This window comes from Porites lutea, chromosome 2, assembly GCF_958299795.1.
Source record: "Porites lutea chromosome 2, jaPorLute2.1, whole genome shotgun sequence".
NCBI lineage: Eukaryota > Metazoa > Cnidaria > Anthozoa > Scleractinia > Poritidae > Porites > Porites lutea.
The window spans coordinates 14642947-14668353 of NC_133202.1; the positions used below are offsets into that span (position 1 = coordinate 14642947).

At 40.5% G+C, this 25407-nt stretch overlaps 1 protein-coding gene across 1 annotated transcript in view; it reads right to left on the reverse strand.

The window, feature by feature from the left end:
* Positions 1 to 19845: 19845 nt before the first annotated feature.
* Positions 19846 to 25407, reverse strand: part of LOC140925682 (uncharacterized) — a 19032-nt gene continuing 13470 nt past the window's right edge. The window contains exon 13 of the mRNA XM_073375583.1: positions 19846 to 20641. Coding sequence (XP_073231684.1) covers positions 19914 to 20641 — 728 coding nt within the window. The 3' untranslated portion in view covers positions 19846 to 19913. The remainder of the gene's footprint in view (positions 20642 to 25407) is intronic.

The window sequence follows — 25407 nt, forward strand, 5'->3', positions numbered from 1 at the left end:
GCTCTTAAATGACACGCTGGCACTTCATCTTGCTCAAGGAAGTACCCGTTTCCCCCAGATGAAGAATCGCTGATTTGCAGAGCGGGAAGTTGCCGGCCCAAAGCGCGGATGGACCAACAACAGGGGTCTTAAATAGTGTTGGGAATCGGCTGAGATTTCTTAATCGATAAGTGGTAATAATCGGATTGATTGAAACGATCGACCATTGATTATAATCGGAGAAATCTCTTACAAAGATTTCCTTTATTTTTCACTAAAGTGCAAGTCAAAGAAATATAAACTTTTGAGTTTTCAACTCGGGCCCACTATTATTAATGATACCAATTTTGTGAACAAAACAAAACCATAAACCACAAACGACTCTAGAGTTTCATAATACAGTCGAACCTCCCAGAAGTGGACACACAGGATCAAAAAACCCACTGTAATATGAGGTGTCGGTTGGACCATGACCAAGTGTCTGCTTGCGAAGGGTGTAACACTCGTTATTTAACCAAAAAAAAAAACCTTTCTTATCTCCTACGTTTCTTGTGGAAATAGTGGGAAGAATTCGTTAAAATATCGGGGCGAATTATTCCTATGTGATCATATACTTACAGTGCGACCTGGAAAACTGTGAACAAGTGAAATATCTCAGGAATGTTTATTGCGTTATGACAAATCACAGTAAAGATCAGGACACGCGAAATGGCCAAAAACCAAACTAATTAACATTCTTGCTTGCGGTTTAGTTTTCTCAAGCCTGATTGGCTTTTTTCTTGCAAGACAATAACATTCCAGAAATGTTTCTGGTGTTCACGGTTTTCCCAGTTTGACTGTAATTCTTATCACCTCTCTGACCTGTTAAGCCTCGATACTAGAGGAAGAAATTTGGTAATCATCTCTAGAAGGCTTCGACTGTTACGTGTATTTTTCTAACCTGTTCGTATTCGTCTGGCTCAAGAGGAAAACATATGTGTGATATCATTATTGTTTCCATAGCAACCACTGACAACTTATCGAAGCACGGATCTTTAAGTATCCCAAGAACCTGGAGAATCAAATAAACATTACAGTTTACGGGTCAAAGTTTTGGTAATAATTACAACGAAAAGAAAAAGGTTCCCCGATTTTCCCTGTCCATGGCGACCTTTGGGTGTCCTAGAACCAGGGTCCTTAATGGGAAAAAAGGGCGAATAACGGGGAACAACGACAGGGGCAAAATGAGCGGGGGACTGAGGAGGGGTACACTAAGGTGTTTGTTCCCAGGAAACACCACGGTCAAAGGTATGAGTACTTGTTTACATGGAGGTGGGGGACCTTAGATAGGTGAGGTAACATGTGGCGGGTCACCCCACCTATCATGTAAACGTCATCAAATTAAAATGAGAGATTACATGGACTGGCGGGTTACCCCACCTAACTGCGGCCCCCCACCTCCACGTAAACAGGCACTAAGGCGTTCTCTTGTTTTAAGGTGGATTTCCATACCGCGTAATTTCTACGTGTGTACGCACAAAAATTTTACGCGCGGAAATAAACTAGAGGTGATGTATGAAAGGCCTCTCAACTTTTACGTTTACGCTTGACCTTCCATAAATTGCCTATATTTTTTTTACGGGCGTATGAACGTGAAAATTACGCAACAGTGGAAAAAAGGCATTTTTGCGCTCGTTCCCCAGACGTCATTTCGCGGAAAAGAAACCATTAGTGGCGTCGCAAAAGTCAGCTTTTTTCTCACGCTACGACTAACAAAGAAGGAAGGGCTTGGTGAAGCAAATGAAAGGTGGTAAATTTTAAGCTCGGTGAAAGAAATGTGAAAATGAAATAATCAGCAAAAAAATTTGCCATCTTTCATTTCTTTCACCGCACAATGCGACATCGACATTGCTGATCCTAGCAGTATGCATGACGCGTGTCAAATATGAACCTAGTATATGGCCTCGCTCCCCATGCGTTCTCCGTAGCACAAGTGGAAAGAGTGCGCGCCTGGTGTTTGGGAGGTCATAGGTTCGAATCCTGTCCGGGACTCAGATTGTTTTTCAAAGAGAGTGTACTATGGGGGATTCGAAAATGATCAAATATAGATATCTTGTTTAACTTACTCCAGCATGGATAAACTTAATGGCACCTTGTTAGAAACTCCATCACCTAAAACGAAACAAGCAGAGAAAGAAAATCAAGGCGAAAAAAAGGAATAAACATGATAATTATCACTTAAACAGTAATTGGTAAGCTCGAAGGTCATCCCGGCTTCCTGCGTGACACAACTTGAAAATTACAACATGATCATTGCGAGCGAGATCACAGACGTCAGTGAGCCGACATCGCTTAGGGAACAAAATTATTTGCCATTTCGTCAGTTTATCGTGTCTTAAGCCAGAGTTCGTACCCTTTTTTGACCAAAAAAATCAAGGACTTTCAAGGTCATATTTCCCATTTTTTCAAGGACTCCATTCAGTAGCCTTGAGTCTATGTCTTTTTCAGTTCTTCCACAACATGAGCAATTCTATCCTAAGAGTCTTTCTGTGTTCGAAGGGTTGGATAAAGTTAGCACCGAAATTCAAGGACTTTCCAGCACTGACGCCAATTTTCAAGGACTTTCAAGGACTTTGAAGGTGCGTGCGAACCCTGTTAAACGTATATTACTTGGCGAGAGGGTCTTATGAATTCCGCCCAGTTGTATAAGACGTTGATAGAGTATTATATGTAAAAACACCGGAATACAGGGGTTAAATTCTGCAAACGTCCTTTAGCCCGGATTGTTTTTCGTGTTGGTTAGCGGTCGCGATACAGTCATGTGACAATGGTCAGCGGATCTTCGACAACTGTCAATTGATCATCACATGGATGTCCAATAAACCGTTCCCGTATTCCTGTAAACAAAGGTACGAACTCGAGGCTCGGGTGGACAAAATATAGTGATTTGTATGAAACTGTCTACCCGAGCCTCGTCCTCATTTCTTTATGTTTGCTCACTGGAGCGTAATGTGGGAAAGGTCTATATCAAGTTAAACACAGATAGTTTATGCCTTGGACTCCCGGCTAGTAAGTGTGATATTTCACATCTGCTAACATGAGAGCTGACCTAAGGACTATTTCCTCAAAATCAAAATTTGTTGGATGCACACACAACCAAAATTTATTTCCTATGGTGCTCCGCTGCGCGCCTTTCGTAAGCGCACGCAAGGGTTCCGCTACAACATGTGTCCGTGGTGTTTTTTTCAGAGAGCCCGATTAATACGGATACTAGGATAATACGGGCACCATGAAATGTCCCCTTGGTCTCCGTATTAACCGGGTTTCACTGTACCAATAAACTGTTAATTGGCAAGACCTTAAAGAAAGTCAGGCAAAGTCAAGTCAATTTTCATACCAAACTGAGAATCACTCCATCCAAAAGGAAACTTTAAACACTGGAACAAGACTGTGTTCGTAAGATCCTGAGAAAAAAAGTCATGAAAGATTCTTGGTAATAACCAAGTGGTTATTCACATTTTGGTTTCATTAAATCACAATTTACTGAACAAACCAAGCCACTTTTTTTCATCTTAACAAATGGCACAGTAACCTACGAAAGCCGGGGAGGGACTTCAGACTTCAGACTTCAGACTTCAGACTTCAGACTTCAGACTTCAGACTTCAGACTTCAGACTTCAAACTTCAGACTTCAGACTTCAGACTTCAGACTTCAGACTTCAGACTTCAGACTTCAGACTTCAGACTTCAGACTTAAGACTTCAGACTTCAGACTTCAGACTTCAGACTTCAGACTTCAGACTTCAAACTTCAGACTTCAGACTTCAGACTTCAGACTTGACAAAGTTCGAACCCCGGATTTCTGATTTCAGATCATTCAATCTCAATGCTGCATGGCTTGCTGCTGTGTAAGTTCTTCACGCAGTAATGTTTTGGTACGTTTTCCTGATTGCTGTTTAAAGTGATGCCTAAGTGAATCCAATTATAGTTAAATGAAAAAGCTTAACAGACGTTTAAATTTTTTCTACAGGTTAACTTTACTAGCCATTTTAAACATGGTTTGCCTCTCGAACTGCGCTATGCCTGCTTATACACCAGCCTTACAGAAACATGAAGGTCTCGAAAGAGAGGACCTAATTACGAGCTACTTCAATCAAGCTTTAACTAACGCTGAGATAGTTGGTTTACTTGTTCTACGACATGGTATTGTTTGCTCCGTGCGAACATTAAAACGAATTCTCAAGCGTTTAGGGCTAAAACGAGCTAGGCATAGCACTGAATCCCTCACAGAACACATAGTCGGTGCTCTTCTGGAAGAATTGGAGAATTCATGTGGCTCCTTCATGGGATATCGTCAGTTGACAAGGCGACTGAGACGTAAGTATGATTTGAAAGTGAGAAGAGATACTGTGATGAGAGCACTCCGCATCATAGACCCCGTAGGAGTTGAACGTCGCCAAAAACGTGCCCTAAAGAGAAGAAGGTACAGTACCCCCGGTCCGAATTTTTTATGGCATGTCGACGGCTGGGATAAACTTGCGCCATTTGGTATTTTTATTCATGGAGCTGTAGACGGCTTTTCTCGACGAATTCTCTGGTTGGAAGTCAATTCAGCGAATAAAAATCCTAACGTTATTGCCTCCCACTACCTCACTACAGTACAGGAACTCGAAGGGGTTCCTAGACGGATGCGTTGCGACCGGGGAAGGGAAAATACAATCAATGTAAGCCTTCAACAGTTTTTTCGATGGCACGACGTGGACGATTTTGGTGGAACGGAAAGTTTTCTGGAGGGCAAAAGTTGTGAGAATCAGCGTATCGAAGCCTGGTGGTCCAAATTTCGTGAAGGAGGAGGCGGATGGTGGATGAATCTTTTCAAAGACCCGCGTGATACTGGCTTTTACAGAGATGACTATCTTACCAAGGAATGCCTGAAGTTTTGTTTTATACCTATAATTTGACGAGAACTGCGTCTTGTGGCAGAACTTTGGAACACTCACCATATTCAGCGACAGAGGCGGTGCGACGTAAAAGGCGGTAAACCAGACGTTATGTTTTTTACTCCTGAAGTTTACGGAAAACAGGACTATTTGGTAAATGTAGACAAAGATGATATAAGTGCGTGCAAACAAATTTATGCCGAGAATTGCGTTGATTACAATGTGGATATGGAAGAGTTAGTGAGACTAATCAAAACAGACTATCAACCCCCATTAAATGAGTACGAGGCTCTTAAATTGTATTCCGAAATAATTGTTCTTTTAAAAAACCATTAACAACTTGAAGGAAACACATATTAGAATTTTTTGTCTAGCTGAGAAAGCCCACGCTGCATAAGGCTAGTGGTTTCTTGCTCTTCGTCGTTTCTTCGGGTATTCTTGCCATTTGCACTTGGAATCTATCTAATTTTTTTAACTCCACGAGAGAAACGAAATTTAAAAATAATAATATTAATAATAAATTACCAAACCGCGCATTCGCATGAGTTAGTCGTATTCCCATAATGGATAATAATATGGTTAACTGCAGAATAGTGTCAATCTCGAATTTTATCTTCTAGATAAAACTTGATGACCGGAATCGAATGTATGTTACTTAACTAGAAACAGGAGACCCTTTATTATTTTTTGGTTATAAAAAGTTGATGTATTGTAAAATTCAAACAGTGCCGTTTTGGTCCTTAATGTTTAGAACCAACGCATCCGTAACGTGCCGTGGAGATTAGTATTTTGTTTTAGGACATTTATGTACACAAAATTGAAACAAAACAACCTGGTACCCTTTACTTAGCTACTAAGAGAGGAGATGAGTGTAAAATGTACAACAATTTTGGCGACGGCACTCAGAATTCTTGGGAAGACTGGATACTATAAACCTGTGAAGGGAACACGCAAGTACCACACCTTAGTTTAATTGGCACGAAACTAAAGGAGTAAATAGAAAGGAGTAAACCACGTGAATGACGAAGTTATCATCTGACTAGTAAGGGTTTGCAGAACGATGGTCTAATGATTCTACTGAGCAGTCATTTATGTTAAGGGTATAGAGAGATTCAGGCACGTAGACTAAGAGTGCCTTTATTCTCTCCTCCCGTACTTTTACGTTACGTTTCGTCCGATCAGTTAAAAAAAAAAAAAAAAAAAACAGCTAGGCGTGAGAGTGCAAAATCCTAAAGTCCAGTTGGGTTGAAATGGACCGGGCTGGGAAAGCTGCGAGGTAATCTGTTCGTTCATGACACCATTATGTCTTATGATCCCATACTAACCTCATGTTTTTCAAATAATGGCTTCAAGCCCTTGAAATTATGCTCAAGAAAATGATCAAGCTGCAAGATAACAGACACGCACGTTTCCAGACCGCATCGAGCAACATTTAGATAGTACAATCACTCAACACTACTAAAGAAGGGGGTCGGATTTATTTGTACCCATACGCGTTTAGGCGTTTCATTTCACAACCAAGGAGTCTAAGCGTAAGCTGCATATTAATTCACCCGGGATTCACCCCCACATATCAGTTTCGTGACGGGTCATGGAGGGTAAATATCACATAGTTTATAACGATTGCTTTAACTGAAATAAACGGCGAGGGAACTCCATTCTCCATTTTTACTAGTCTCATAGGTGCGCGATACATTGAAATGTTTCTGCACACCTTCTTGAGGTTACTTTTTTAAAGTCATGACCACAAATACTGCACGGTTTGCAGCTGGTTTGGATTTTTTAAGACTTCTTACGGAATTATTTCACATTGTAGTTTTCGCAATTATGCCTCAAAAAATCGTTACTTCTCAAGCGGTTCGCGCCCTCATGAGGATTTCTTGTAAGCTTAATTTAAACTAAAACCTGAAAGTGCTCTGGAGCAATCAACATCCATTTCCCTATACATATTCATCAATTTTCTCACGTGCGCTTTATAAACATTGATTGACCGGGGGTATAAAAAAAGCTTGCCAATCGAGCGTCAGGAGACAATATTACTTAAATCCGCTCGCCTCTTCCTCCGTATTCACTTCTTCGAAGCAGCGCAGCTATGTAGGTTTAACCTGGATCATAACAAGCTGTTAACTGAGATCTAAAATCTTGAGTCCTAAGTACGAACTCTGAAAATCTGAAGTCTGAACTATGAAGTTTGAAGTCTGAAGTCCGAAGTCTGAAGTTTGAAGTCTGAAGTCTGAAGTCTGAAGTCTGAAGTCTGAAGTCCCTCCTCGGCTTTCGTAGTAACCTACCACAGTTGAAAGAATGTCAGGGAACTGAAAACAATGCAGTTTGCTCTCAAGCAAGTATCACTTATGCCAAGCTAGAGGTAGGAACTAGTCCTAAGGAAACAAAAGTTCCATGGAACAAAACAGAAGACAAACTTTCCGTTGGCTTCATGAAACCGTTACAGGCAGTTGCTGAAGGGCCACTGACAAAGTGGAAAATGTTGTCAGCTAACAATGGTGTATCTGACTTACTGGGTGTTGCTGCACCAGTGGTGATCACAGGAAAGATCCTGTGCAGTGAAACTTGCTTACGCAAACTGAAGTGGGATGAACAGGTACCTGATGACATTTGGAGATCCTGGAATAAGTGGCTAACAGGATTAGAGGAGTCCCCAGTGCTATCTGTTCCCCAAAGCGTCGTGAACAAAGATGTGACGAACATAGTACTTCATGGATTTTCTGATGCCAGCAAGCTAGCAGTTTCAGCAGATATATACGCTCTTGTACTTCATGCAGCTGCCCCAGTTTGTCAGAATCTCCTCGTTGCAAAGTCAAGGATAGCTCCAAGAGAACTCCCAATCCCACGCTTGGAACTTATCGCCGCACACACACTTAGCAAGCTGATGAATCATGTGAAGGAAGTATTTCAAGGTTGGCCGGTTAAAGAGTAGCACGGAAGGGTCGACAGCACCACTTTTCTTTACTGGATTAAAGGACGAGGAACTTGGACTAAGTTTGTGCGAAATAGAACTCAAGCTATTCAAGACAAAGGATACCTGAAATGGCATTATGGGCCCACCAGCGAAAGCCCGCGAGACCAAGGAAGCAGAGGTGCTGAGCCCAGAACGTTGGGAAGGCTATGGTTTGAGGGACCGAACTGGTTAAGCAGCCCAGACAAGGAGCCATCGCTAGTAGACTGTAACACCTAAACTGGAGAACCAAATGCTCGCCAAAGAAGAAGAAAAGTTCTGGGTTCTCAAACTGAGGTCATTGACGAAAAAAAGTGATTCAGAACTATAATGTTTGCAAGCGCTACCGGGAGAAACCTATATCTGCCTCACATGTGACAACTGCAGCTCTGCCAAACTTTAGGGTTGAGATGTCTGACCCTATTGCAGTGACAGGAGTGGACTTTGCTGATTCAGTTTACTACAGGGTGAAGAAATCCATTACTGACAAAGCTTACATTGCATTATTTACCTGTGCCAGCACCCGCGCAGTACACCTGAAGCGTTGTAGAAGGCACAAGTGTAATAACTGGACCTAAGTGTAATAAAGGTCCCATCTGTAATAACATTTGGACCCAAGCGTAATAAAAGTCCCATCCGTAATAACATTTTGAACTCAAGTGTAATAAAGGCCGTATTTGTAAAAGTTATCTTTATACTCAAACCGGTAATATATCAACAACAAATTATAGCCAATAAGAGGTAAAAAGTTAATAATGACGTGACCTGCGGAAACCAACTCCTGCCATTTAATTTTATCTTCATGGCTTTCATGTCACTTTCAAACTGAATTTTACACCTAGTAGTTTGGCGAGTAGAGTATTAGCTAAACGGCACTGTCCATTGAAAAATATGGCCATTACCACTTAACCAAAGAAATTCTTATGTTATCTTTATACGTTCAATCATCGATTGAAGGAAATTCTCAATTTTTTAAAGCCATATAATTTGTATTAAGCAACGGCATTTGTTTGATTTCACTAATGTACAAGAAAAAAATTTTAAATTTAAGGTACTCCTTTTCAGTGCAAGTACTGACAGTCATGAAATCCTATCAATAAAATTCAGCCGTGAGGGTGAAATACTGAAAATGACAAGAAGACAGAGGGCAAAAAATAATAACAGATTCCACTGGGTTTAAAACTGTTTAGCCTGAAATTTTATATAAGTGAACGTGAATGACATATTTATTTGTAAGTTCTGGAGCGATGAATTTTTTGAAAAGCACGTTTCATAGCCAGTGATAAATTTGTCAAAATGTGAACCGAGAGCCATTGCTAGATTCGGTGGAATTTTTCCTGTTCATGTTCGTGTTATCTCGTTCTGTTTGGTCACATGAGCCCTGATGTCAGCCTTGTATTAAGATACACTGTTGTGAGCATGTCTCATATTATCTCAGCTGGGACCAAAGGTCAACATATTAGACCTTTATGACTACGGTTGGGTTCAAAAATAATGTTATTACGGATGGGACTTTTATTACGCTTGGGTTTAAAATGTTATTACGGATGGGACTTTTATTACGTTTGGGTCCAAATGTTATTACAGATGGCACCTTTATTACACTTGGGTCCAGTTATTACACTTGTGCCTTCAACAGGTGTTGTCGTGATCTCTCTTCTGCTGAATTTCAAAGAGCCCTAAAGGAGTTTATTGCCAGGCGAGGATGCCCTCAGATCCTTGTAAGTGACAATGGAATAACATTTGTGGCTACAGGGAAATGGTTGTCTAACGTTGGAGCTCTGAATATAAGGTGGAGGTTTAACCTAGCCCGAGACCCATAATGGGGAGGTTTCTTTGAGCGTCTCATTGGCATCATGAAGAGGGCACTTTCAAAGGTGGTCGGCCGAAGCCTTTTGACCTATCCAGAGCTGGAGGATGGTCTGATTGACATAGAGAACTGTATGAACAACCGCCACTACTTTATCAGGCAGGGGAGTTTGAGCAACCGGTGCTTACCCCAAACACCTTACTAAGAGGGAAACCAATCCCAGTCATGGAGGAAGATCTTGAGGCAATTGGCGAAGAGAAAGTGTCAAGAAGGATGAAATTCTTACAAAGAAGCAAGGAGCAGCTTCGAAGGAGGTTTTTGAAAGAATACATACACGCCCTTGGAGAAAGAAAATCTAGTTCCACTGCAGACGATCCAAAAAATTCCGCAAACAGGGGCGGAAGAGTTATTGAAAGGTAAAGAAAGAGATAGAGCGGTATGGAAGATGGGGCGAGCGGTAGGTAGGATTACTGGCAGAGATGGAGTGGTGTGCGGATTAAAGCTGAGGCAAGGAAATGGATATGTTTTCGAGCATCCCCTGCAACTTGTGTGTAACGTGGAAATTGGAGGAGAGAATCCTGATTACAAGCTTAACCCCGAACATTCGTGACTGTTACATGAAGTCATGTTTATCGAGCCTCGTTTTGAGTAGTAGTTTTTCGGACCTCGTGGTTCAAAGAAAAAAAGAGAACTGATCGAGTTCGTAGAAAAACTTTGTTGTTGTTCGGTTTCGTTATTACTTGAATGTACTTGAGGACTAAGTATTGTGGACATTAAACCCAGTAGGGCTTTCGGAACTATTTGGTGTGCACTTGTTTTTTCCACAGGCTTGAGTAGAAATTATCTCCTCTCATAGCTTACTTTTTTCTTTACAAGTTTAGAACTAACAATCGTTTTACAGTATCTGTAATGAGAAAGTGGAAATTGTGATTTCCAAACCTTTATGCTAATACTTATCTATTCTATACTTGCTGGACTGGTTGGCATTTTTGGGTAACGCTTCCAGTTTCAATTTTACGAAGACAGGAGAAGTAACTTTTCCCAACATTGGCAAACCGACAGCATTTGACAACTATGGGTTCTGTCAAGTATCGTACTTTGTTAAGAATTTTGTATGGTTTTTATGTACGCCTTGCGTGCTTGTCTTCCTTTAGCAATCATGGGATTGCAAACCAATGTGCTTCGCGGTCAATGCTTTTGTTGTTCGTGTTTGTAGATTTTGTGCGCGTTTCATCGAATTCAAGCCTGAGGTTATCAAACAACGACGTAAAGGTCTTTTCTTCCTTTCTAATATACTTTGATATGTCACAGTTTGTTACCTCCATATTTAGAACAAATTTTGCTGAGGTTTGAATAAGCTTTTCCAGATCAAAATCCCATGGAGAGTCACATGCTTTGTTTTCACAATAAATGTCAAAAGAAAATAATTTCCTGTATTTGAACAAAATAACAAGAGAGATTTCGAAACTTTTGACGATAAAACACCGGTTCCCTCATTTAGCTATTGACGGTTTAAGCACTTTTCATTAGATCGAAGAAATCCCGTAAACTTGCCATGACATGTTAGAAGTTGCGGTCATGATCGATAGGGTTTCGCAATAATTTCTAGTACTATATTCTGTCGTTGCGTGTACAATTTTTCAGGTTAACAAACTAAGACTGAATATTTAACAAATCGACCACAATTTTTCATGGTCTACACTCCTATAGACCATAGGAATGACGTTATGAAATGTTCAAAACTCAAGTGGAACCACAAGACGCAAGCGAGTGGTTTCACTGCAAAGTTTTGACCATTTTATGTCGTCATTTCTATGCTCTACAAGAGCGTAGACCATGGAAAATTGTGATCGATTTGTTTTTTACAATTAAATTTGTTTTTAGTTTCGTTACGTCATTTCCATTGTCTATACTCTCATAGACCATAGACTCGACCAATCAGCGCGCAAGGATTCACTCAGTTACTGTAATAAGACCTTTCTCACGCGGAGGCAAAATGAGACAAAATGGCCGCTGTGTTGCAAAGGTCTATTACACTCTATTAACTGTTTTAACAGAATATCAACTACAACACCACCTTCTACGCGCTACCTGTGGTCCTGGTTTCCGTTCAGCACTATTACAACCGCAACAAGAAAACATAAATCTACCAGAAAATAATATTGTCACAGCATGGGTGGAGGTATGCTAGGTGATACTTTCCTCTAATAATTATTGAGCATGTGGTGCAAAGTCAACTTCATCAGAGCGACGTCTGTTCCATTTCAGGAAGTTGGCCTGAAATCCATGAAGATTTGTATCAGAGACTTGAGTGGGATGGGGACAAAACACGATCCTCTGTCGGTCAGTTATATTGTCACTGGAGGTGAGTGCTGTACAGAAACATGTGGACTTTTTATGAAGTCAGAGTATGTAAGGATGGCACAGCTGTTTAGTGCGCGGTCTTCGGTACGTGAGGTCCCAAGCTCGATCCCCGGTGACATCATATCCTTGCTTCAACATCTCTCCCTTCTGTGTAGCTTTAACTAGCTTTAAATACCCTTAAACTAAAGCATTGATGGAGAGAGGGGGGTAAAATGAGCGAACCGTCGACCTTAAGATTATCAGTTGAATTTCTGTCAAACGTTATCAACGTAAAATATCGTTACTTTACCTTTGCCTTTTTTTTTAATAATCTAAAGCATTCCATGAACATTGCTTATATACCTGGATTTTTGAAAACCGGGTTAGCAAAAAAAAAAAAACTCATTCTACTACTTGGAAATTAAAAGCAATAAAAAAAAAATTCAAAGGCTGATTAAAAGCCTTTATCTGACGCCGGGCAGTAAGTTAGTGGTCCCTAGAAGAATTTCAACGAATCCAAATTTAGAATGACGCAAATTTTAGAACATTTATTCAGTAATCTGACTCCGTGAAGTTTCAAACCGGTGTCATTTCACTCTAGACTGAATTTTTAAGTGGAGTGCTGACTGCAGCCAAAAAGTACCTGGTTAAGGCTTACGTATCAACTTGAATAGTTGGTCCGATAAACGACAGGATTTCGCATGGAATAGACAACAAACTGATTGAAACGTAGTACACAAATTATCACCTTCTTATCTGCAGACACCGGCCAAGAACCCGCTGAAACTAGACCTAGATCCAATTTTCCTGCGTCGAGAAATGCTTTTTTCAAGGCACAATCAGCTTAGCTAAACACCGACGAAACGTTTTTATGGCTCACACAGAATATTTTGGTGCAACAGCTCAACAACGCGACCACATACCTGCCAACACCGTGCGCAAATCACACAATCATACACTTTCGCGGCACTGATACGACTATCCACAACGACTCATAATCTTCTCAGGTTTAACACAAGCGAAATATCATTAAATAAATCGGAAAAACCCAGCCTACTGGAGGATAAATATCTCTTGACTTTTCTCTGACACTCGTCTTATTCAAGTTCCCGGATGTACGGTCACACGGTTGGCAGACCATCATAGACCCTGTTTTCACACCAGAAAAGTCTTGACCCCGGTCAAAGTTCACCTGCAATTTTGCTCTCGCCTAATTCATTTGACCACTAAAAACCTGTTCCGATCCCGAGGTCAAAGAGTTAGTGGTCACCTTAGAAAAGGGAAAAATATCGTGCCTTTCTGTCTCAACCCCGATCAGGGTGATTGATCCGTTTAGCCAAATGAAAAGACTACAATACGATATTGGACGATGCAGACTGCGAATTGTGTTAACTTTGTCCCATCTCAGAGCTTTACATGATGCTCTCCGGAAACCTTTCCCGAGGTGACCAATAACGAAATGTATAACCTGCTCAACGGCACCGAACCAGCCTTACACGCGCACTGACTTCAAATAACTGTCGCTTGTGTTAGACGTAGGCGCGTGAAAAGAAACCAAAGAGGTTGAGACGGGGGGGGTTAGAAAGAAATTCGCGAGATTCTGTCTACAACCACCTCCATACAAATCCCTAACCACAAAACAACCAAAGAAAAAAAACGACGTAAGCAAAAAACACAGTAAAACAAACTAAGACAGGGGAAGTTGAGAGAAATTACAAAATGTTTGTTAACCCGGTTTTCATAAATCCAGGTAGATATAAATTACTTACAATTTAGAAGCGAACTGTTACCTATTGGGTACATTTTCATGTGAAGTTAACCACGAAATGCCATGCGTTCATGTCTGAACGAACTAAATCATTAGTTAATAACCCAGAGCGTGTAACTCCCATACTTGGCCTATGCAACGGCGATTTCACAGATCAGTCTATTTAAGCGTCCTTTGAGCAACTGCGCCCTGTAATCGCGCCAGTAAAACAAGATGTTCTATTTACACGCCCGACGCATTCTGGCCAATATCTCCTCCGATTACAAGCACTTGACACCGAACCATACGATATCTTTTCAAAACCTTCTTATAATGATACACAGTTTAAATAGAGGTTTCAACTTGGCGCTTTCGCGAGCAAAAACATTCGCGCGCCCGAAGAAAACGCCTGCACTGCAGGCTAGGACACTTCGTTCACAAGGAACCGCTCAATATTTTCGCTCTCTAAAGACGGAAATACATGTAACGAACCAGGTTAAATTTTAACTTTAATTTTGCCAGAGCTTTTCTCATCTGTCCATGCACAGGCCGCTACTTGAGCAATCCAAAATGGCGTCTCCCAGCTGAGTTACCACGAACCCATGCAACCACGCCTTTGGGGTAGAAAATTTTGGACGGTTACAGCGTTAACACCACGCCGTTGAAATTTCTCGTAAAAAAATTTAAGCGGTTATGGTGTTCACATTGCGTCGGTTACTGAATTTTGGGCCGTACGGGCTTGCCGTTAAAACTTTTGTACGGTTAGCTTAGTTCCGTGTGAACAGAAACCTGTCGAAAATTCGTCCACTATCGTGTGAACGAAGCTTAGACACATTATACCAGCATAATTTTGGGCATAATGATTAAGTTAGAGCATCAAGCATTATGGCGGGCATTTTTAGCATAATGCTTCAAGATTTAACATTTATTGATTTCAATGAAAGGACTATTAGAAAAATGTCTCCAATTTGGTTTTCAACTGCTTTCCTGGACTTCATTCAGCATTCAGCTCGTTTCAAGGGTGACCTTATACTGCGGAATGGCGGAATGATGGAATGGAATGGCGGAACGGCGGAATTACGGAATACATGGAATATTCTAAAATATGGAATATATAGAAAATTCTAAAACACGGAAAATATGAAATATTCGGAAACACGGAATATGTGGAACATTCAAAAACGCGGAATATACGGAATCTTCTAAAACGAGGAATGAGAAAAAAAAGCCAGGATAGTCTAGTCTAGGTAGGATAACAAAACTTCGGATGATAATTTTACATTTATTCACAACAAAAGATATAACAATGTGTTACAGAGAAGAGATCATCCAAAGTGATTCACCCCTGGGCGATATGTTTTCCTGCTTCCGCTTTTGCCCCTCTCGGATTGTGCCTAACTTTGTTACAAAACCTAATTCGTTCATACACGATTTCCCTAGCAGATGTTGTTATGATCGGTAGTAAAAGTTGTGTTTAATATCGTCGCTAAAGGTTACGATCAAAGGCATTGTAATGCGACTTTGAGAATGGTGATACTGAACATAGTGAATCACTTTGGATGATCTCTTCTCTGTAACACATTGTTATATCTTAGTTTTGTTGTCCTGTATATCCAGACTAGACTATCCTTTTTTTAAAGACTTTTCTTTCATGCCGCATTTTAGAAGATTCCACATATTCCATGTTTTGGAATGTTCCGTATATTCCGTGTTTTCGAATATTTCATATTTTCCGTGTTTTAGAATATTCCATATAAAGCTGTGAAAGGTTTGAACCCAGGAGTCATTTCAAAAGTAGGTTGTGTTTGATTGTCCGGTTGAACGTAGTCCTGAATAGGACTGTTGTTGTTGATAGTGACTGACGTTTCGACAACCTGTGCGGTAGTCATATGCATCTTCAGAGTCAAAGTGAGTTATATTACGTCAGTCGATGGTATTATACTCTGGTACGTTGTTGATATGATTGGTCAATTACGTCGCGATGTTATTGGTCGTCTGTCAGTTAAGCCTTGATGTTATTGGCTATGAAGACTCGTAATCAGTAATTGGTGCGTTTCGATCCATCTATCGTCACAGTTGAATAGCCGTCTATTGTTAGTCAAATTGTCAGTTCTCCAGTCGTTCTCTCGTAATTAGTTTTGCTTGATCTCGTCAATAAGTCAAACACAACCTACTTTTGAATATTCCATATATTCCGTAGTTTAAAATATTCCGTGTATCCCCTAATTCCGCCGTTCCGCCATTCCGTTCTATCATTCCCCCATTCCTCCGTATAGAGTCACCCCGTTTCAAGGTTTGGTTCCTGGTTTAAAGGCCTGGTTTGTTCATAAAGCCAGGTTCCTCATGCCTGACGGTTATCAATCCAACCATGACTGCTAGTTAGAACCTGTTATTGTTACTTTTATTGTACTAGAAACATTAAAACGTTGTGTTGTTAATTTATGGAGGTAATGTTTTTGGGCAGGAGAGGAAAAAGGCTAAAATTTTCCCAGTATCAATCGAGCATATAGATGCTCTGACACCAGCATAACTTCCGGCATAATGCTATGATTTTCAGGGCGACGGTCAAAAGCGTAATGTTCACATTTTCGTAGGTGATGTGTCTAACATTAGGGACCTTAAGCATCGACGACGAAATGGGACGACGACGCCGACCGGAAGTGAAATTTTCCGGCGCGAACCTTCTGGGCATGCGTAAGGTTGTCAAAACGTCGTCCAGCCTTCGTCGACGACGTAATTCAGGGAGGTTTGCCGTCGTCGCTAAAACGTAAGTATAAAACTATACTTTTTGCGTGTAAATCACTCTTTCCCCCCTTGTCATTCAGTACAAGTAGAAATATATTCTTTGTGGATTAGCAGAATCCAAATGTTAAACACTTTGTCGGTTTCTTCGCCTGCTAACCCGATTTATTTTTCAGGTTCGGTTTGTTTGAAAACCTGCGTGATGGCGGAACAACAAGTCGGACAGACAAGTAAGCTTTCCTCTGCTTTCTTCCGAACCTTTTTGATTAGCTGCTGTTCGTTCCCTTACGGTCCTATGTTTACTCATGCATTCTAGGTTGTACTATAGGATAAATGTTCATTTTTTCGTACTAAGATTTAATAATTTCCCATGTTGTTTTTAGCCGCTATTAGAGGCAACTATTTTCCAGTGGACTCAGCTGGAACATGATGTGGTTATGAGGAGCCCTGAGCGAGGACAAATATGGGAGAACATTGTAGCAGCATTGAATTCTCTTCAGCAGCCGAAATTTAGCTTAACTGCAAGTCAAGAGCTGTTCGAGATCGGTATACAGGTTTAACTTCATTTCAAAACAAAAACAAAAGCTGCGCGACGAAGAGAAAGCCTCCACAATCAAATAATCCAGGTCCTAAAGAACAATGAATTCGCCATCGTCGATTAAACCATCTTCATACCTCATAAAATGCAAATTACGGACGTCTTTGAATGCCCTAACAAGACTGTAACAAGACAAAGTTCTTCGCAAAGAAAACGTCGTCGTCCGTCTAGGAAGCTGCACTGCTTAAACTTCGTTTTCCCCACCGAAAACGAAACCCTTGGCCCAGTCTGCCTCGGTTGCGAAGCGTCGTCGTCGTCCGTTTCGTTGTCGATGCTTAAGGTCCCTACTACCTCAAAGCGCTGACGAAACCCCGAAAAAAAATGATTTGTTGAGTAAACCAGTTTGACAGTTTTTCATTTCTAACCGATCAGCAACAACATTGCATAAAGGGCGCGAAAACTGGATTTGCAGAGGAGTTGACAAGTTAGTCTGTCACTCATTCTCGTAATAAGTAGGTAGGCGTTATTTACTAGTAATAATAATATATAGATTTAGCGAGGGCTAAAGGCGAAGCTCTGGTTAATAATAGCGGAGCTCTCGCGCGCGAAGCACCATGGGTAAGAAACTGTGGTAATCTACCCATCCGAGAAAATTTGGTAATCACGTGACCGTAAGCCCGACCGTCCGTCCGCACCACAGGCATACCAATGTAAAATAACTCAATCAACAGGTATGGCAACCCAAATGCAACTCGAGGTTATTTTGGCGGGAAATCGCATAACCACCTTCTTCTCGTAAAGCAGAGGCAGCTAAAGAGTCAATAAAGACGAAACCGGAAAGCGGAAATTGTTTCTGTATCCGTGTTTTCTTAAGTATTAAGCTTAGATTAATTATCATGTCCACAAATTTGGAATATAGAGCAACAGAAAGACAGAGAGTCGTAGTCGTGCAAAACAACGGCAAAGAAATGTACAAAAAAGTGTGCTGCACGTGCAAAGTTGCTTTTTTGCTAATTAGACCTATTGTTGTTTTTTTCACCGTTCTCCGGCGTTGCCTTCGCCGCTTAGCATTACACGATTTCATATTTTGCTTGAACAAACTATAATGTTATCGAGAGCTTCGCTTTTAGCCCTGGCTAAATCTATATATTACTTATGAACAAAAAAAATTAAACCGTGTAATGCAAAACGGGGACGGCAATGAAAATGGCTTCAAGATCAATAGATCTAATGAGCAAAGAAAAAACAAATTGCACGTGCAGCACACCTTTTTTTCTAATTAGCAAAAAAACAAACTTGCACGTGCAGCACGCTTTTTGTCTTTCTTTGCCGTTGTTTTGCAAACGTCAAACTTCCTAGTTACACATTATTTTGACCGAATTGTTGTATGTGCTTACCCAATATATTGTTTCCTGTGTTCATGTTCGCTTTTATTTTTCACTGCCCCTCATTTTCACCTTGCTGGCCGCTAGCATTTCTCATTGTCTCGCCGCCGCTTTGAATTTTCATGTTTTTCTTCCTACAAAATTCGTCTCTTTTGTTTTCAATCACTCCCTCTAGCTCTTTCTCTGTTATCCACGTGACTGTAGACATGAAAAATAACGTCGAAAAAGACACGACTTTGTTGTTGTTTTTTCTTTCTGAAAGTCCGGGAGGCCATGCAATTTCTTTCCAAATAAAACCTTGAGTTGCATTTGGGTTGCCATACCTGTTGATTGAATTATTTTACATTGGTATGCCTGTGGTGCGGACGAACTCTCGGACGGTCGGTCGGTCGGTCGGTGTAAGCACGTGATTACCAAATTTTCTCGGATGAGTAGTTTACCACATTTTCTTACCCATGGTGCTCCGCGTAGCGCGCGAGAGCTCCGCTAATAAATCTATTGCTTAACATGTAATGAATGAGGCTGGGTATCTTATGAAGAATTATGGAGATTGAGGAGGGTGTAACACCGATCTCCATAATTCTTTATATGATACAAAAGCCGAATTCAATAATTGTTTTATTATTCATTCAAAATAGTTCCTAGTTTAAAAACATAGCTAAAACATACCTGCCTCCATCGATGTTAAGTTCATCTTCGATAGTGCACTTTTAGGGTTGTTCAGCTCCGCAAATATTCTTCAAATAGCAGATGTTGCCCTTCGAGTTGTCTTCTTCCTGTTCTTGCCATGTTTTTAGCTATTATTACGCCTAGTTCTTACTCTTGAAAAGAGTGAAATGTCTGCCATTTTTGTTTTCACAACCAAACAACTCAACCCCGTTCCCAGGTCTTCTCGGTTAATGGTGCATTAACCTGCAAGAAGGCAGTACTTTTGACATCGGTTCATTAAATGCAGAATTCTTCCAAATTTGGTCATCAGTAGCTGGTTATCGTGAATTATGGTTGTGCTTTTAGCCAATCAGAATCGGGGAGATATTTTGAATGAATAACTGAATGAAGGTTTAGTGTGTAGTATCGTGGGATATTTTTACTCGTCTCTTGTATTTCGACTCGTCCAACGGGCTCACCAAAGTGCGTAAAAATATATCAAGATACTACACACTAAACCATCCAAGGAGATATATGTATTAAGCTAGTGCCTTCAGCAAAATTTCATGGGACTACATCATTGTGAAACTTTGTTCCCTAGTAAAATAAGACTCAAGAAAGTGCTTTCTTAAATAATACTGTTAGGTGTTAGCCAGATTTTGTCACATCACTCCTTGTTTAGAGTCTAAGTAGAAAGAAACGACATACAGATACCTGTTTTTAATCTTTCTCAACGGTGGTTTAGAAACATGTACTACATTCATGACCCTCATACACTGATTCAAAATCCTAAATACTTTAACTACAGGTAAACTAAAAACCACCTCTTAGTAAACAGTAAATAGATCTTTACGCTACTCCATAGCATTTCAATTTCCCCAGCGTATGGTAACCTTCCTCCTTATCACCACCAGTATCACCAAACCTGAGCTGTTTAACTGGGAGCTTTGTCTTGTCAGTCAGGAGACCGCCGTCTTCATACCAGGCTAATTTTACGGCGTCACAGTTACAAACATAACTGGGGTTTGTACATGATTTGGTCATCCCGCATGCGCACTTACCACTGCCAGGTGATGCTCCGCCCCAGTATGTCATCTTAGTAGAATCACGTGACACCCACCAGGCATGGCCAGTGCGAAGCAAATAAGAATTGTAACACTCATATTTAATGAATTGCTCACAGTGTGAAGAGACACTGGTGAGTTTCGCCAACTGTGAAAGACTCGCTCCTGTGTAATGAATGTCACGTGAGTAGCTACCTGGAGCTTCATAACCATTCACATGAGTTCTACTCTCACTGTCGTGACTGATGACTGTCACGCCAACACCATTCTTGTCAGTCATGTCACAGTTAACTGTGAATGGTGGCAGACCTCCCTCGCCATCTGGATCAATCACATAGTTTCTGCTTACGTTGCTGACGCTTTTCCTGATTTCAGAGCAGGATCTCGGGGTCTGACATTGAAATTCATTTCCAACTAATCCAGGCTTGCACTTGCATGAATAGGATCCACGTTCATTGACACATTGGGCAAATGGGTGACAATAATGTGTCTTCTTTTCGCATTCGTTGAAATCTAATTAAAAGACAGGATAAATAGAACGTTTAAATGGTATATGTTATATAACGGTGGTGTCGAGATAGGTACTCACGAAAACAAGATAGGGTACCATATCAGATTGCTCGCAAATGCGTTGAAGTATACACTAGTGAAATAGGAAGATGCACGCATGAAGAAGAACGAATTAAGGAACATGACAGAGACATACATAAGAGTCCATCCTACAACAGAGACAGTGGAATCGAGCTTTCAAAGGGTGGATGCCTAGTAGCAGAAAACACGGCAGCCGATCGATACGACAGTGGCCTGCTGAGGGAAGAGCTTCTCACACTAACAATTTTAAAAATGCTTGGGATCGAAACCAGCGGCCCTCCAACCATGAGTGAGGTTCTAATTCGATTCTAATGCACGAATCACTAGCAACCGCGGTGCTACTAATAGTCCGAAATCATAGAAATGCACAAATGCACAGAGCTTTCGCATAGCAACACATTTTATTAACAAAAAATATTTTTATATAACTGATTTGGTGAAGACTGAATCATATCTCCCCTTGGGGTCAGTGAATAGCACTAGATACACTATATAAATTATGGCGAGGTGCAAATATATATTCACTGCCTATTTTGGGTATAGTGGATAATATTTATCAGATGAAAACAAGTTCTTATAAATAATTATTTGAGGAATATCGCTTATCATAATAATTTGGAGCTAATTTTATTTCCTGTGGTTGATGTTCTGTCCATTAGTAAAGATGTCACACCTACATATGCATTGGGAGTGATGCGTACGTGTTGTTATCTTACGACCATTTGCCAATAGTATCAATTGAATCTAGAAAGAGTATATTTGAAGTATACCACTCAAATGGAGGTTAGGTTTAACCTATGCCAGCCTTAGATAATTATGAACCAGCTAGTGTTGACTTGTACTTTCAAACCCAATGTATATTCTTATACACGTATGAATTTAGTTAGTTTCGCAATGTACGTGCTTTTTATTTAAAGGCAGACATTTTGTGATACATGCAGTGCCCTGCAGAGGCCAATGGAACTTCCTTTTAATTTAGCTTACTTTTTATTGTACAGTGTATATTAAAGATAATAAAGTCATTTTATTCTTGAAATTTTGGTTGGTGTCTAAATTGTTTGTCAGTCATTTATGGTGGATAATGATGATTTGATCAAATTTGCTATCTTGAGCGAAAGTTTAAAAAAGTGATATTTTAATCAACTTTGTTTACCTGACTTAAAGTATGGAAAACTGCTATTATGTCAATATTTGCCATCCTGAGCAAAGATACAGAAGAAGTGATACTTGATCAACTTTGCTACAATGGGGAAAATTATGGGAAACTACTGGTTTGATCATATCTGTAATCCTGAGCAAAACTGAGAATAAAGTGGTATTTGGCCAAATTTGCTACCCTGAGCAAAACAGTGGTAAACGACTATTTTGATCATATTTGCCCCACTGAGCAAAGGTACGGAAGAAGTGATAATTTGACCTCATTTACTACACTGGGAGAAACACAAATAAGATGAATATTTGCTCAGATTTACTATCCTGGGCAAAACTGTTGAAAAATGAGTTGTGGTCACTTTTACTACATTGAGCAAAAATGTGGGAAATTACTACTTTGACCGAATTTGCTATAGAGAAAAAAAGCGTTCAAAAATTCGTCTTCGATCGCATTTGCCCATTCGGGCAAAAACCTGACAAATGTCAGTTTTGCTATCAAGTTTGACACCCCTGTAAATGGCTTGATAAAGTAACGGTTATCCTTGTTTTTACACACGCCGCAAGTTTGAGGCAAATGCGGCATTTACCACCTTTGCCATTAATAGTCTAGTCATTCTACGAGAAAAAAAGACCGAACCTTGAAGTAATTGCAACAGAATTTATTTTTGCCGGAAGTTATTCTACTGATGCCTATAAATAACATGTCAAAAGTCTACCAAACGTTTCGAAGGATAAAATGATGAAATTACAGTTTTATGATTGAATTCTTTTTCTAAATTCAAAATGGCTGCTGCGCAATTTATTCAAAATATATGCGTAAATTTTTACAGCAAACAGCTAAAAACAATAGGCGTAATTGGAAAACAAAATGCGTGCACGTGTTTAAATGTAAAGATTTGAACAACTTTTTGATCACATCGAAGAAATTTTATTTCGAGAACTGGAAAACAACAGTTTTCCTTGAATTAGTTCTCTATCAATAAGTATATATGTGTATCAGTGACTCTAAAGACTCTCGATTGTTTGGTTTGGAAAATTCTTGCTCCGTACAACTGCTCTGGACGATTCTCTGGCCTTCAAACTAACAAAGTTCTTCGCTTCACAAGACATTTATTTAGACGAGTATTGGTAGAAACGCATTGTTGGACGTCCAGAGTGGTACTTTAGTGAAAAATGTCGTGTGAAGGTAAAGTATAGATGGTTAAAGATGTGGTTTATCGTCCGGTTAACATCACACGATGGAGTATTGTGTAATTTGCAAGGAATTATCAACCAATGGCCTCGAAACAGTGGAACTTAGGCAAAAAGGAAGCGATGGCATCAACAATGCAAGTAAACTACGTGGCGACACACTCCAAACTTTTGCAGGACAGCGTGTACATCAAAAATGCAGGCAGAAATACTGTCATGTAAAGGTTATTCGTTCCTACATAAAGAAACATACGGCTGATGAAGAAACATCCTCTAGTGCAAGTCGTACCCTGCGTTCCAGTGAACCAACATTTGATTTTGGTGAACGATGTTTATTTTGCAGCCAGCCTGCTAAACTTACGGGAACCAAAAGAGGACATGATGTTTTTCCTGTTAGAACATTAGATTTTCAAACCACATTAAACCGAATTTGTGAGGAGCGAAGAGACGGTTGGGCTGAGAAAGTGCATGGCAGAATATCTTTTTCCCAAGATCTCATTGCAGCAGGTGCAATTTATCACCAAGTTTGCAGTACCAATTTTCGGACGGGGAAGCAAGTACCGCTTTCTCATCAAACTAACGGAAGCAAACGACAAAAGAAAGGCAGGCCAACTGATAAGTCTAGGCAAGAGGCATTCTTGGAGGTTGCAAAATATCTTAAGGAAAACGATGACGAGCAGTTAACTGTGAACGATCTTATGAATAAGATGGCAGAATTCAACGACCAAGAACCTTACAGCGCACGGTATATGAAAGAAAAACTTAAAGAGCATTTTGGAGAAAACATCGTTATTGCTAGTATCAATGGTAAGGCTGATGTCGTAACATTTAGGAGTACAGCTTCGACCATCTTGCAAAATTTTTATGACGCTTCTAGAGATGCTGACCCTGAAGCCGATAAAATCAGAGTGATTAAGGCAGCTGCTGATCTCATAAAAACGGACATCAAAAGTAAGGACATCTCTAAAAGTTTTTATCCATTACCTGGAGAGATTTCGTCTTTGGATGAAAACTGCGCTTTTCTACCTGAAACGTTGTATTTGTTTCTGAGAACAATATTTAACGAAAAGAGTGCAGAGCGAAAGATTGCTTCCATAGGGCAAGCCATTATTCAAGCCGCTCGGCCCAGGGTCCTGATAGCTCCTCTTCAAATCGGCCTGGCAGTCCAAATGCACCACCATTATGGATCCAAATTTTTAATTGATTCCTTGAATAGTCATGGGTTTTGCTCCTCTTACACTGAAGTTAAGAAATTTGAAATGAGTGCGGCGCAAACAAAAGGCACAGATATTCCCGGTTTAACCCCTGGTCACTTTGTACAATATGTAGCAGATAATGTAGACCACAATGTCTGTACGTTGGACGGACAGAACACTTTTCATGGTATGGGGATAATAGCTGCTGTTACTCCGGCCACGCATCCAGATTCTCCAATACCGAGGTGTTCCACCACAGCTGCAGAGATAGCAAATATTGGAAAGACTGATATTCACTATTACAAGACGGCTAATGATGTCAAAGTGCCTTTGGTTTATGAGAAACTGCCATGTCTTTCTAACGTCAATAAAACTTGGAAGTTAGACTTTCTCTGCAGTTTAGTTTGGCCAATTCGATCCCCCAAGCCAAATTGGTCTGGATTAATGCAGACTATAAGCAAAGGAAGCCATCCCGGAAAATCTTCTGTTACATTCTTACCAATGATTGACATGGATCCAACAAACATGAGCTGTGTATATTCAACGCTTAAATTTGTAGAAGCACAATGTAAAAGACAACATACCACGCCTATTATTACATTCGACCAACCCTTGTGGTGGAAAGCGCAGCTTATCGTAGAGAGTGAACCACCAGACAGTGAACTGCGCTCTATAATACTTCGTCTTGGAGGATTCCACGCAGAAATGAGTTTTCTTGTTTGCTTAGGCAGCATTATGTCTGGTTCTGGTATTGAAGAACTTTTAGAGTGTGTGTATGCTTCAAATACGGTGGGACACATGCTCAGCGGCAAAGCTGTTCAAAGGGCATTCAGAGGACATTTACTAGTGGAAAATGCTCTAAATGCAATTCTCACCGCCGATGCCTTCAATTTAAGTCTACCTAAGGCGTGTTTTGCCAAGAATTATGAAGAGGGAGAGCTTGTGAAAGATCGAAGGCAAACAGTTCCAGTACTCGACAGCGTTGTAGTTGAGCGCGATGTTCTTAATGTTGCAGACACAGAGCCAGTGAACCGCGGGGACCGAAGTCAAACAGTTCCAGTGCCCAACAGCGTTGTGGTTGAGCGCGATGTTCTCAATGTTGAAGACACAGAGCCAGGGAAACTCAGCGACCCAAGGCAAACAGTTCCA